The sequence below is a fragment of the Electrophorus electricus genome, chromosome 8 (assembly GCF_013358815.1).
Source record: "Electrophorus electricus isolate fEleEle1 chromosome 8, fEleEle1.pri, whole genome shotgun sequence".
Classification (NCBI taxonomy): domain Eukaryota; kingdom Metazoa; phylum Chordata; class Actinopteri; order Gymnotiformes; family Gymnotidae; genus Electrophorus; species Electrophorus electricus.
This window is the reverse complement of record NC_049542.1, coordinates 25,402,367-25,416,151: the sequence shown is the minus strand read 5'-3', so window position 1 is coordinate 25,416,151 and position 13,785 is coordinate 25,402,367. Positions and strand designations below refer to the sequence as shown.

Sequence of the window (13,785 nt, the reverse complement as noted above, 5' to 3'; positions counted from 1 at the left end):
ATCTTTCCAAACTGCTGCTCACACAGCACAGGACAAGGAGGACATCTGAACAAGCCACAATGAGGTTTTAATATCCCAGCTTTTTTTCTGATAACCCTACTGTGGTCTACAATTGGCTGCTCAGTTCTGTACCAACTGTGGCCCATGATTGGCTGCTCTGTTCTACACCAATAACCAAATCATGGCCCATGATTGGCTTGTATCACTCTGTACCAACAGGGATGGGAATGAAAGCCTGCCCATCCAGTGAATGCGGGTACCAATTAACTGACCAGTCAGGAAATTAAACTAGTATTTACAAATTGTTCCTTGTAAAGAACATAAGGAGCCTGGGCATAATGTATAAAGAACTTCACAGACAGCCAGGAGGATTTACAGTCTGTATGCAACTTACAAAAGCCAAACATGACCAGTATAGGTCCTCTTCTAAAGCACCCAAACTGCCAGAACTGAATAAACATGATTCAGCAAGAGGTTGCAGGGTTTCTGAAGAATATATTTGGAAAATAGAACAGCCCCGGGCAAACAGAGGGATAAAAAAAAAGAAACAATGTCCCCTAAGAAGGAATGATGAGAGAAGAAAACCTACTCTTTCTTTACAAGAGATGTGGGTATGAAATCAGATTAGAAAAGTACACTTAAAAAAAAAAACCCCGCATGTGTCTGCATCTACATCAGCAGAACCTGCACATTAGAGAGTGAAGACAAAGTAGTTACTGGAGTGTTACCAGGAGAAGTGAAATATGTTTTGGAAAACTACAAATACATAGGGTTAACAGGAAGCATGAAAAGAGTCACTAGCAAGGTTGGTGTGCGATGAATGTGCAAGACCGATGGAATGTTTGATTGTGAGGATTTCTATGATGTGTGTGCTTGAGAACGATTTTACTACAAAGTACTCAAGGTTGCCGGACAACTGAGCAGGACAATCTTTAATAACTGTGACAATCCACAGTCCAAAAACAGAAAACAGGTCAAACAAACTCGCAAAAAACAGAACACATGTTGGAATGGGGAAGTGTTATTAGGGGTCAAACCACATAGATGGCAAATAAGAACACAGCAGGATAATAAGGCTCAGAACCTCATTATGTCCATGTAATAACAGTCCCAGTAAGTCCATAATTACACTGAGCAACATTAATCTTTTGTAGTCCACAAACTGAATTAGGTGGACCATATAGTATTTTTATGCCAAATTTAAACATTATTAAAATTTTTCAATAAGGCACAGTTTTTATGTGACAGAACAAGTAAATTTAGCAATAACTATATATTACTGCTATTACACTTAAAATATATACAAACTTGCTTCTAAAATGTACAGGTGTATAACTGATCAGCAGTATTCTGTCAACATAAAGGGGATCCACTTTCCTCTACACCACCTTTCCATACTATACATGAGTATACTTGAACAAAAAAGAAATACGGGTGATAGAGAAATTCTGCAAACATATTTGGATTCAGCATGCAAAAAAAAAAGCACAAAAAAGTTTTGTTTTAGTTTAGTTTTTTTTTGTTGAATAGGTCAGAATCTTCATTAACCAGTGTTATTAGCAGGTGAGTATGATGCGGAGGACCAGGAAGCTGAAGACGAGTCTGGCATGGGGAGAGCACAAAACTAAGCCCCAACAGCATGGTGCAGTAGAGTTAACATCACACCACGCATCACACCACGACCACAAATACTGGAGCCGATGGCCACTTTGGTGACTGAGGGATGTGCGCGCATCAACAACATATGAATACCTAAATACAATGGCAAAAAAATCATAATAGCACTCTTTCAAAACCGCTGCAGTTCTGAAACATAAGCCTTGCATACTGGGATATGATGATACAAGACAGTGACAATTTTCAACATAATTTTCTACTCCAATAACCTCATTGCTTGGGTGCAATTTACACAGACACTCGCAACTCAAGTAGTTAACTTATTTGATATTGTTTAGCTAAAATAATATCTGCATTCCAGTCAAATACAGGGCACGTTAAAAAAAAATCATGCAGATATACAAAAGACTATGCTGGGCAGCGCGGTTTACAAAACAACACTCGTTCGCAGCAGACCTAGGAGATGTTCAGCCAGTAAGCGGCTCCAACTGTTAAACAGAAAACACTGACAACTACTTCTCTTAGTCGTGTGCAGACTATTCATCTAACAAGCGCAGGAGAAATTAATAAGTTGTAATAAATGAAAACAAGCATTTTTCTGTTCAAATAATATGACGGTATGCGTTCAGCAAAAAAACTGAGCCAGGTGACATCTCTGTAGTCACTGCATAAGGACCATATAAGTGTACATGCAAGAGATCACATATCACAGCAATAAAAACAAAGCCCTTACCATTTCACAGCCACATATACAGCTCAATACCACTCAGCTGTTTTAGAAGTAGGTTGCATATTGGAACGTTTCTGTTTAAAGCATGACCTTTCCCTGCTGCCACTCCCCATCCATTGTGACTTTGACTTCTGAAGCCTTCAGAAGCCTGTTTGGAAGGAAGTGTAACTAGCCTTTAATGTGGTGCTGAGATTGCAGGGGATCAAGGACTCAAAAGATACTGTCTGTCTTTCAAACATCTTTTACTGAGGGTATGTGGCTGATTTACAGTAGTGGGTGGTCCTCCCCTCTACCATCTTGGAAATCTTGGACAGCCTCCTGTCAAATACATTAAACAGAGAGCCTGGAGCAAAGCGCCCCTACATAAACTGCCTTCTTTACCTGTCCAGTCACACACTTTGCTAAAGCAGCTGTAAGCCCTGTACATTATAGGGACATTAGAATAGCTCTCACATGCTGCATATACTTCAGCCAACTGTTTCTGTATATGATAATGCAACGTAATAGACAACAGCCTATGAGAAATATATCAATCATTTGGTCACAAAAAAGTGGGTGATCCACACAGTCCATATGGAAAGGTTTTGAATTGATATAATGAATGAATCAATTAAGTTATATTTAAATAGCTCCTTTCAAGGAACTGAAGGTCACTTTACAATTAACATACAGAGCTTTTACATCCAGTCACATGTCAGTGAGAAGCTGCAGCCAATTGCACACAGCGTACTCTCAACCGCAAACCTCGACCCCCTGGGGGAATGAATCGGGTGTAAGAAGGGGAGAGAGGACAACACCCAGGACAGAGCACCAAACCAAGACCAAACCGGATGAAGAAAGCCATTTTTCCTTAGACTCTGATGATAAAGGAATCTGCCACTAGCCTCTGGTCAAATCTAGAGTCCAATAAAAGAGACCAAAACTTCACTGATATGAAGAATGGGGTTAGAAGTCAATCTTAGAGACCTTATTCACCTGCTATACCTATGCAGAACTGCACAGTCCAATCACTATGATTTGGTATGAGCATAACGAGCCATGTGAGACCTTTTTGTTTTGGGGGTTTCCCCAACCCTAAACCATTTATTTCTTGTTTTCAGGCAAGCAACACGAGTGACTGCTCACATCCATGACAGGAATCACCTTATTCTGTTCTAGAAGATTGGGGTTGACTTTCAAAACATTGTTCCCAAATCCTCCGCAAGTTAGGGTCATCACCAGAAGCGCAGAACCCTCCTCTCTCGATTTCACAAGGTTATGCTTAACGTGAAATTCCCATGTCTGTTTGGACCACCTCAGTTGACATCCCATACTTGCTGTGTCTCATCTAAAGACCTTTGCTAACTGGCAAGCAAGTGGAGTATCTAGAGGAGTAACCCACATACTGGCTCTCCCAGTTCAAACGAACAAAGGAAATCCAAGAGTGGCTGTCCAGAGGCAAGCTACGAAGTGCATGGAATTTTGCTTGTAGGTCCAAAGTGCAACTCCCATTGAGTTGAGCTGTCCTCCCAGCTTTTAAATAATGACATTCAAGAGGGGAAATGGAGGTAGGTGGTGGCATGGTCAAATTCCCGCCATTCCGAGCAGAATCTACTCCTCTATGTGTGAGTTTCTGCAATTTAATTCTAAATGCATTTGCAGACTAAATGGACCCTGTGTTCCTTGGCAAATCCCACCCAGAGACTATGCAAACCATTGCCAACTGGCCTCACAAAATGGCTTGACTAGGGTGAGACCTGTGACCTTAATTCAAGTTGTTTTTCCTCAGCCATGAGGGTGTATGTATGTACAGTACATTGGACACAACTTAGCTTCATTTCCCAATCCTTATCCAATGCACTACAAACACCCAGAAAACCCAGAAAGTATTTGATTTATTCATTCTAAATCAGAAAACATCCACAGGAGAATGCATACCACATGACGGCATTCCATTCTGGGAAACGTGCAGGAATCTAGATATTTGATGGACAATAACTTAGCTGATTCGTCCCCTAGCACCACTGTAACAAGCTCAATTAGAGAAGCTAAAGATAGTACAGGTAGAGCCAGGGTGAGGGAAATCTACCAGTTGTATTTTCCTTCAATTGAGAGAGGTATATACACGAGCTTGTAAAACAAAACAATCCAGAACTTCTGAAGCATTCATTCAAACCATCACATCTATGCCTCTATATATTTGTAGACTGGCTGCTTCCTTCATCTCCAAATAGCTTACTGCAGGAAAATAACACACAAAGCTACGACCACAGCTGGATCAAAACTCTATAACAAATACATATATGATTACACAAGTGTTAAGCATAAACTATATAATGTAGTCATGAATATCATGACAGATGGCTTCCTGCCCTCTGTTAATCATCTGCACTAGAACACCAAGTGATAAAGTCAATGTCTCAAACTCCTGCTGTTCATAGCAATATGAATACAAAATTATTCTAGACGACATCTGTGGTAGAATTAAGTGGAATGTCTATATGCTGTAGCTTGTAAAAAACTTCAAAGAGAAATCAAGACAATCAAAATAGCCATGCCTGAAATGCAAAAAAAACAACAACCCCCCCCCCCCAAAAAAAAACAACAAAAAACACCCCAACAAAAAACCCCACATTCTCTGTCTTCCAGATTCTAAGAACTTGCAGAAATATGTAGTTCCATGCAAGAAAAAAGAAATACTGCTGTTGGTATGTTTTAACTGCGCCCTTGCAAATTGGATTTATTAAAAAAATAAATGTGAAAATAAATGATGCAGAGCATACAAGCAAAAATAAATTTCTAGGAGACCACACTTTTGAGGTCCATTTATCAAACATTACCTAGTGTACAGAGCAGTCAGAGAGATGTGATGACAGACCTTCCTACCTGCACCACTATTGATAATGATATCTGCCTAACAGCAGCAGCTATACACACACAATCTTTCTAGAACTGGACTTCCTCCTATAAAAAAAACAGATCCATATTTGGTAGTTACTTAAAGTGCTCCATGGTGACTCCATTTGACTGACAGTTGTGACTGCCACGCCTTCTGTTTTCTTCAAAGTGTTTTGGAATCACAGACAGGATGGAAGTTAAAAGTACAGCTGGGTTTAACTAGATTTGTGCTGTGGCTTGTTTACTGTCTTTACTTGCACAATGCTTAAACAACTTACCTTAAATCTTTCCAAGTGAAATGTGCTGAAAGTAGATAATTTAATTAGTTTAATATTATAGTAATGTTAAGTATGTTAAAAATGTGTTAGATATTTGTTGGACTTTGCTAATATCATTGACATAATTAACAGCTTATTTTCAGTAAATAAACCTTTTGAACCTCATCCTATCATAGATGGCACCAAAAGTTATTTTACACACTTCAAATATAAATCAAGTTTAGAAATATAAATACAATTTTTGAACACACAGCCACAGATCTAAATCTAAATATGGAATTCAAATGCACGAAAATTAAAGTCTATGTGCCTGAAAGGAACATTTCCACTATTTTAACAGATCCACTATTTTAACACTGCCCGTGTCACAAATTAATAGCCTGTCAACTAAATTCAATTCATATTTTGAGTTACATGTTTGTGATAAACAATAGAAACTAGTATCTGCTTAATTTGCTTGTAGTCCACTTGGACACGTCTGTACTAGGGATTACCCTGAGCAGGTTGATTTGGCAGGGATATGATAGTTGAAACCAGCCTCAAATAAAAGTTTTACATCTAACTTCCAATGGAGTTTGAATTATTAAAGCATAATACTCTGAATATAGTTTTCCCTGCAAGTGGTTTAAAGTCATTAAATATTATCTTAAAATAATTTTCTTTCCAATTCCTAAACTTCTGGAGATAGCAGTAACAGGGTACAAGTGTGTGGTAGTTCAGTTACACAGGCTGACTTTCTCAGCCATCTTGAAAATACATCATACATAAATACATGGTGTAATGTGACCATGTGATGTGCAGGGTAATGATTGTGAAATGAAGATACAATCCCATAATGGAATCGTGGAATTGTACTGAAAATGTTTGCTCTGCACTCAACGCTGTCAGTTTTGCTGAAAAGGAAGATGACATTTTACACCTCTGCATTTGGTGCCACTGGGCATGAAAGTAAAGAGTGACATATGAAAAGTGTATTTTGGATGTTTACAGAGGTTTTCAGTGATATTAGACAAAAAGGCAGCAATGTGTTTGTGTTTAGGCAGCCACCACTCTTCATAGTAATCAAAGAACCAAATGATGTGTGGGGAAAAATGTCAAAAGAAAGGGGAGGGAAAAGGAATTACCATCAGCTTTTTAGACAAAGACAAGAGAATTATACTGCAAGAACCAAACCTCGCAGTGCAAACAAAAACTCAACATAGTGACAGCAAAAGGTGTGTGCAACCAAAGGCTGATTTTTATTCTACCTTAATTTACTTTCATTTGTGAAAACCGTAAGCTCACAAAAAAAAAAACTTTTAATCCATAATGACAATTCTTATGCCCAAAAGACCCAGAAAAAAAAGGTTTAATTAGTACTTTGTCTCATTCACATTCAAACTGAATGCAAAATACTTGAGAACGCATCAAAAACAAAGAAAAGCCTTTCATTGTTCCAGCGTTGAAGAGCACTGTGGATGACCGTTTTTGTTCACACAACAGCAGTAACAAAGAACGCAAAACCAAAATGAAGCTTTTTATCAAAACATGGGACTGAGCTTTAAAAAAAATGAATAAAAACAAAGGGGAAAAAAATGATATGCAGGTGCTGGTCTAGTTTTAATTTATTAGATGTTTGTTTTGCAAAGACTGATGTTACAGACTCCAGGTTCCTGATACGATTGTGCCTCCCATACCACTCAAAAAATGGGTTTAGTATCAAAAGAGCACAAGAGAGTGAAGAAATTGGAGGGAGGGAGGGAGGAGAGAGAGAGAGAGAGAGAGAGATAGAGATAAAGATGCAGTCTAAGAGACAGTATTATTTTAGAGGGTTTGAGGACACTGGGAAACACTGTTTGAGGGTTGGTCTCTCAGTAGAAAAACTAGACACGCTAAAATACCATGGAATATTTTTGAGCATGACAAATTTTATCCATGATCTGTACCTCTTGAATTGAACAATAAGCCACAGCATGGAATGAGATGAAAAAATGAATGAGTGAATGAATGAACCGATGGAGAATCACTACAACATCTGCTCTTTAGTCCCTGGCCATGTTCTGTAAAACCAGTCCTAACAGAGGTTGTGCATGGTGTGTGTATATTCACATACACAACAAAAAGAAACCCATAACCCAGTCAGCCTACTTCTTTCAGCTCTCACATTTGTGTTTGGTTCCATCTTATTTGCAGACACTGTCTACAGAGTTAAGGGAATAAACACAAAAACCATAAACCTCGAAAACTCACTGCCTCCTCTGTGGCTGTCCACTGCACAGATCGGATGTTCTACTGTCGTCTTCTACTACCTCACTCAACCAGTCAGCTAATCATCAAACCCTTCAAGACATTTATATCAGAGCAGAGAAAACATCTTGGCATGAGCTGTGACTGGAAATCAGCTAGACCCCTGTTGATTTGTGTGCGGTTTTGACTTTTTAAATCATGCTCATGCGTGCATGCATTGTGGTGGTGCTGACCAGAGAGACCAACTGAGTGACGAGTGTCCAGTACTTTAATCTGGATAGATTCAGATGACTAGGGCAAAAACATTTTTCATGTCTCATTATGTGTGTGTCCAGAGTAGTGAGCCTAGACAGAGAGCTGTTTACCAGTGACCGAATGAAGAAGGATAAAGGTTGTTTCCAGTAAAAACCAAAAAACATTTTGCAAAAATTAGAATTTTAAACAATCATAACATCTATTAAATTCTTTTTTTTGCATTTCACTAATCTTGGATTTGCTTTGGACTGTAGGGGAAAAAAAAAATGCAGATACCTCATCCTCAAAAATATACAATCATTTTGATAAAGGCAGGGTTAACACTACAAGTGACCAATGAGGAACCAGCATCAAGCTATGGCTCCCTATAGCTTTGGGCAATCACAGCCCCCTTTATCACAACTATCTTTTATCACACCCCCTAAAGAGTAAACTTAGACTTGCCCTTGCAATCGCCTCCTGAAATAGAGGTCGGGTTGCCTCGTGTCACTGCCTCATCTGATTGGACACCGTTGCTTTCGTCTGCTTGCCCCAACCCCTGAGGCGGGGCTTTAATTAGCTGGCTCAGTAGGAGCGTAAGCAGGGCGGCTGGGTCGTCCTGTGGGGGAGGCTCAGCGGACTGCGGGTTACCGGAGGCCTGCAGGAGGGAGGAGAGGGTGTGGCCAAGCAGCTCCACCTGCTGGCAGGACTCCGGCTCGGGGGTGGAGGCGGCAGGGGCGGCGGGGGCAGCGGGGGCAGCAGAAGGGAGGCACGAGGATGAGGATGAGGAAGCCTCAGAGCAGGTGCTGAGGAGGTGCTCAGCCATCTGGGGTAGCGTCAGACGCTCTGTCTGACCCTGCAGCAGGTTCAGAAGCACAGCCATCTCGGTCTGATTCAACTGCTCGGCCGCTGCTCCCAGACCTGTGCAGGTCACACACACAGGTTACGTAACAATGACCGTGCTGTGATTTAAAAACAAAAAAACAAAAACAAAACAGGTTCAATCATAAAAAGTGCATTAGAAACCAATAGCCGTGCTCTGTTAAATAAGGTATGTTAAAGACTAATCATATATTAAGTACGAAATGTTGCAAACAAGGCTATAACAAATTAATAAGAAGGCCAGTGATCAGCTATATGAATATTTCATAAATTCCTGAAGTCTCGGCTGAGGCTGATAAATCAGAGGCCATGACATGTTAGACATACTGCCTGTCAAGACAAAGTAAAATCAAAGGGTTAGAAATAAAAAAAATAAACAATCTCTTAAAACACAAAATCCAAAAAATATCACTCTAATGATACCATAGTACAAAAGAAAAGCTAGAAGGAACAGACTCAGACATAAATGGGCAGACCAGGAGCATAGATGTTCTGCTTTTAGCCTTATAGGCCCAGCTAGCTTCCACATTAGCCATGCTAATGATTCTAGCCAAACAGAGGTTGGTACAATGGAAGCTCCAATGTGGGAGTGAGTGGGCAGCTGTTGCTAGCTTAATGTGATGCACATGGTAATCTCCTTATCTAATGAACAAATGTCACATGCAGAGCTGTGAACACAGCAGACCAGAAACACTGTGCAGACCTGCAAGGTCACCGGTTGGGATGGCAGTGGCGCGAGCAGAAGGCGGGGGGCCGGGTGGGCTCGGGGGAGGGTGGTTGTTCTCTTTGCTGGTGACTCCTCCTGGGTCCTTTTGGGGCACTTTGGGAACAGGCACGTCCTCAGACACCCCACTCTGCCTCTGGCGCCGACGCTTCTTGCTCCATAACTCGTGGCAGTCCTGCCAGTGAGGCAAACTAATCGAACACAGAGGGAGTGTAGAAGACATTGAACTGATTCGCATTCTGTTCATTTTTATAATGTTCTGACTTTGCAAATATGATAGTACAATAACAACTGTACCAACTTACATGGGTTGACCACTTTACAGTCTCTAAACCTGAAGGCTAGTCAAGCCCTTGTAGAGGGTAGTTTAGAGCCTTTAAAAGCCTTGGGAGTGGCAATGCGTATTTATGCATCATCATGGGTGAGGAAGCAGGACACAGATCCGCTTCTGCCCCGTAGTCTCATTTGACCACAGACAGACATGAACGCCCACTGACTTAAGATGGTAACTGTGCGCTAAACCTTTGTCACACGGGGTGAACTCATGCACGTTTTAGACTGGTGTAACAGCACTGAATTGGAATACCTCATTTCCATGCAGCCATACTAAAGGTCACCACAACTGTAACCTTGTGCCATTTCACTATTCAGAACTATTTTAGCTTCTTTTTTTAAAGTCTGACTATTTAAGTACAATTTCACAAACATCTATGCTGAAAGATTGAATTATGAATTATACACACACATTACATATTTTATATGTATATATGAATGAATGAATGAATGAGAGAGAGAGAGAGAGACATTAATAAAAGAGAACAGGGAATCCAAATTAATGTCTCAACCCCTAACCAGGAGTATTAATTCTGTAGTAATGCCAAAATTAGTCTGGCCACGTGTTTGTATGTAGAGGTGTGTATGGATAAATCCACAAATCTTGGTCTGGTGTGTTGTGTGCAGTGGCCGAACCACAGCAGCAGGTATTAATGCGCCCTGTTGTGTGCTCATAAACACTATCAAATATCCTTATTTAATGACTGTTATTTAACACCACAAAAAGCACAACTATAGTAATATAGCTTCTAAACCCTGTGAATATATCGTCTGAAGAGCTGTCTAAATATGCAATACTAATAATCTTTTAGGGAACTTTCAGATCCTTTCTTTGGTTAAATTCCATAAAAGAACTAATTTGTTAAAGAGTAAATATGTTATCACTGAATGATCTGACATTAAGTGCACTTACTCTGGGGGGGGCATCTTACTGGGATCCACATCACATAAGAAGTGGCTCGCGAGAGCCTGCTCTGCCGTACATCTCCGTGAGGGGTCAAGGGTCAGCATCCGGTCCAGCAGGTCAAGAGCAGCTGAGGGCAAGCTGGACGAGAGACCAAAATAACATGGGTAAAAAGGAGGGGGCACACGCAACAAAGATGATAATGGAATGTCTTATGGTCAACAGAACAATAAAACCATTCGTGACATGTAAATATTTGGTAGTATACCTCTATGCATTCAACTGTACACAACAGGGCTGAAAAGTTTGTTCCAGTTCTTTTCTATGTGATTCTAACTTAACTGAATTCATTAGCACCCATACTAGCCGATTTAAAACCCAGTTTTACATTGAAAGGTATAATATACAATAAAAAGGCACAATGCAAAATTACTTTAAGAGAAAAAAAAGGTGAACTCACAAGGAAAATTCTTCTCTTAAGCGGCGTCGGTACTGTTTCTTCGGTTTCATAGTGTTGAAGTAGGGGAGTTTAATGACGTCGGGCCACGCTGCAGGACACGGGCTGCCACACAGACGACTGAGGAACATGGAGACAGTGGATGTAAACAGTGCAGACTGCCCTCCTCATTGATGCAGGTCTGTGTAAAGCTTTGTCTGGAAGTAGCTCTCATAAACCAGGAAGTGGAACAGTGAATGGAACCTCAATATTGATAATATTAACTGACATTCAATAAGATTAGCTGACATTTGATAGCACTTCGATATCATTAAAAGACCTTAGTTAACATGAATGGACATTTACTGCAAAAATATTAGACATGCTGAAGATATCCATTAGCTGTACTATATACACACACACACTTTTATAGTGTATACATTACATTATGTAAACATGAATAAAGTGGCTCAAAGGAGAAAAGGAACAGTTCTGAGGTGGAGGGAGCTAAACAGAACCAACTTCAAGCAAAATCTCCACCAGGCAATGCAGTTAAAACTGGAAGCTGTGATGGGTGCTGAGGACATCAGCACGTGGGCCCACCTGATGAGCTCCAGCTGCAGCAGTTCCTGATTGGCCTGGAATATGGGTTTCTTAGTGAAGAGCTCCCCCAGTATGCACCTGCAAAATAACGCACCATCTAAAACACTGCAGCTGCAGACGGTTTGCCAGCATGTCTGCTTGTATGAGAGCACACATTTAATAGCCACTTCTCTCCTTGTTACAAAGAATACAACTGCTTTATAATATATTTTTTCAGCTCTTAGGACTACAGGTGGCACATCTCAAACATCAGATCATGGCTCTTAAAGGTCTGACCCATTCTGTAAAATGTGCAATCTTCCTGCATGACTTCAACTTCCTAGATGTCCTTATGATGGCATGCTGACATGCAACATACCCACAGCTCCAGACGTCTATGGCTGGCGTGTATCTCTCCTCCCCCAGGAGCAGCTCTGGTGGGCGGTACCACAGTGTAATCACCTTATTGGTGTATGGCCGACTGGGAAAGACCAACCAGAATCAGTATTTTAAAGACAAACTACATCAGACAGCAAAAAAGACAATATACATAGAGAGCTACATTTATTTATATCTGAATTTTTCTTCAGAGATATACACACAAACACCACCCATGTTTTATATATACTCCTTGGGCACAGAAAATGGACCAAAATGGACTCAACAGAAAATAATTAGAAAATTTTGAACACCCAGACAGGTTAGTTAGAATCTAAATATGTTCATGCTTTTATCTTTGTGTACAAGGACAGTATGTGTACAAGTGGATCCCAGTGGTATCCAGCTCCACACCCCCCCCCGCAGAAAAGTGAATGGTGGCATTATTTTTAGTTCTTGTTAATATTCTGACCAATTATTTGTTGTTAGGACCTTTACATTTAATTTTGGGTTTGGCCAATTTTTTGCCCGTGTGTGTGCGTGCGTGTGTGTACACAAAAAGTACTGTGCTTTGTCACTCAGCACCTTTGCTATGAGGTCCCAAGGGAAGCAGTGACATACAGAGAGAAAAGAACCAGTGGGGGAAAGACAGCTTACCTTTCCTCTGAGTTATACAGGCGTGCCAAGCCAAAGTCCGCCAGCTTTATCTGACCACTGATCAAACACGAGAGAGTGACACACACAGACATGAGTAAAGACAAAGCCCTCCAGCTGGTTACTAAACCCTTCATGAGGTTAAAGTGGGAGTAGTTTAAAATACTCCGAGGAGCTTCCCAGGGGAGCACCTGTTATTCAGCAGGATGTTGGAGCATTTGATATCTCTGTGCAGAAAGTTCTTCTTGTGGCAATAGTCCAGGCCTTCCATGAGTTGGCGCATAAAGCTTCGCACATGCTCCTGGGAGAAGGACACCAGCCCCGACTCCAGCAGACCCATCAGGTCATGGTCCATGTACTCAAACACCAGATAAAATGCACCTGCGTGTGTACATGCACACACACAAAGGTGAACCAAAATACATGACCCACTTCACACATTCTGATAGGGCTTTAGAACGGCAAATGAAAATTTCTTAATATTAGCCTATTATTAATAAACAACAATAATAAAATACACTGGAGTGAATAAAGGGCACAAATGGCATGAAACTGGATGCTTCAAATCATGCATGATTCCTAAGACAGCTTGGTGTGCAGACGTCTCCCCCAGGTCAACTATGGCCACACCCCAGAGCTCAACCGGTCACATCACGAGTAATTTAGTGAGCATGACAGTCATCTGAACCACTGGCCGCTCTGACACCACATTTCAGCCCAGCTGGAACAGGTGAGTCCAGAGTGGCCCCTATTCTAGACACTTACATCATTTGAACTTTTGGCAAAAGCACAATACCAATTGCCCAGATTTCTTGAGGTGTGGTTTCTACAGACACTGTTCTGTGGCACAAATCATTGATTACATTTTCCCTGGATTGTTCCAGTGCATATATTAACTCATCCATGAATATATATATATTGATTAAGGTA

General features: G+C 40.7%; 1 protein-coding gene across 3 annotated transcripts in view; it reads right to left on the bottom strand.

Moving 5' to 3' along the window:
- Positions 1 to 13,785, bottom strand: part of cdk12 (cyclin-dependent kinase 12) — a 29,786-nt gene that overhangs the window by 1,290 nt on the left and 14,711 nt on the right. For 2 of the 3 annotated variants that reach the window (XM_035528885.1, XM_035528886.1), the window contains 8 exons: positions 13,047 to 13,236; positions 12,859 to 12,915; positions 12,203 to 12,304; positions 11,845 to 11,922; positions 11,266 to 11,382; positions 10,815 to 10,946; positions 9,548 to 9,759; positions 8,428 to 8,883 (listed from right to left, as the gene is read on the bottom strand). In XM_035528885.1, the coding sequence (XP_035384778.1) occupies positions 8,428 to 8,883; positions 9,548 to 9,759; positions 10,815 to 10,946; positions 11,266 to 11,382; positions 11,845 to 11,922; positions 12,203 to 12,304; positions 12,859 to 12,915; positions 13,047 to 13,236 (1,344 nt within the window). The remainder of the gene's footprint in view (positions 1 to 8,427; positions 8,884 to 9,547; positions 9,760 to 10,814; positions 10,947 to 11,265; positions 11,383 to 11,844; positions 11,923 to 12,202; positions 12,305 to 12,858; positions 12,916 to 13,046; positions 13,237 to 13,785) is intronic. The other variant, XM_035528887.1, reaches the window with a different exon arrangement.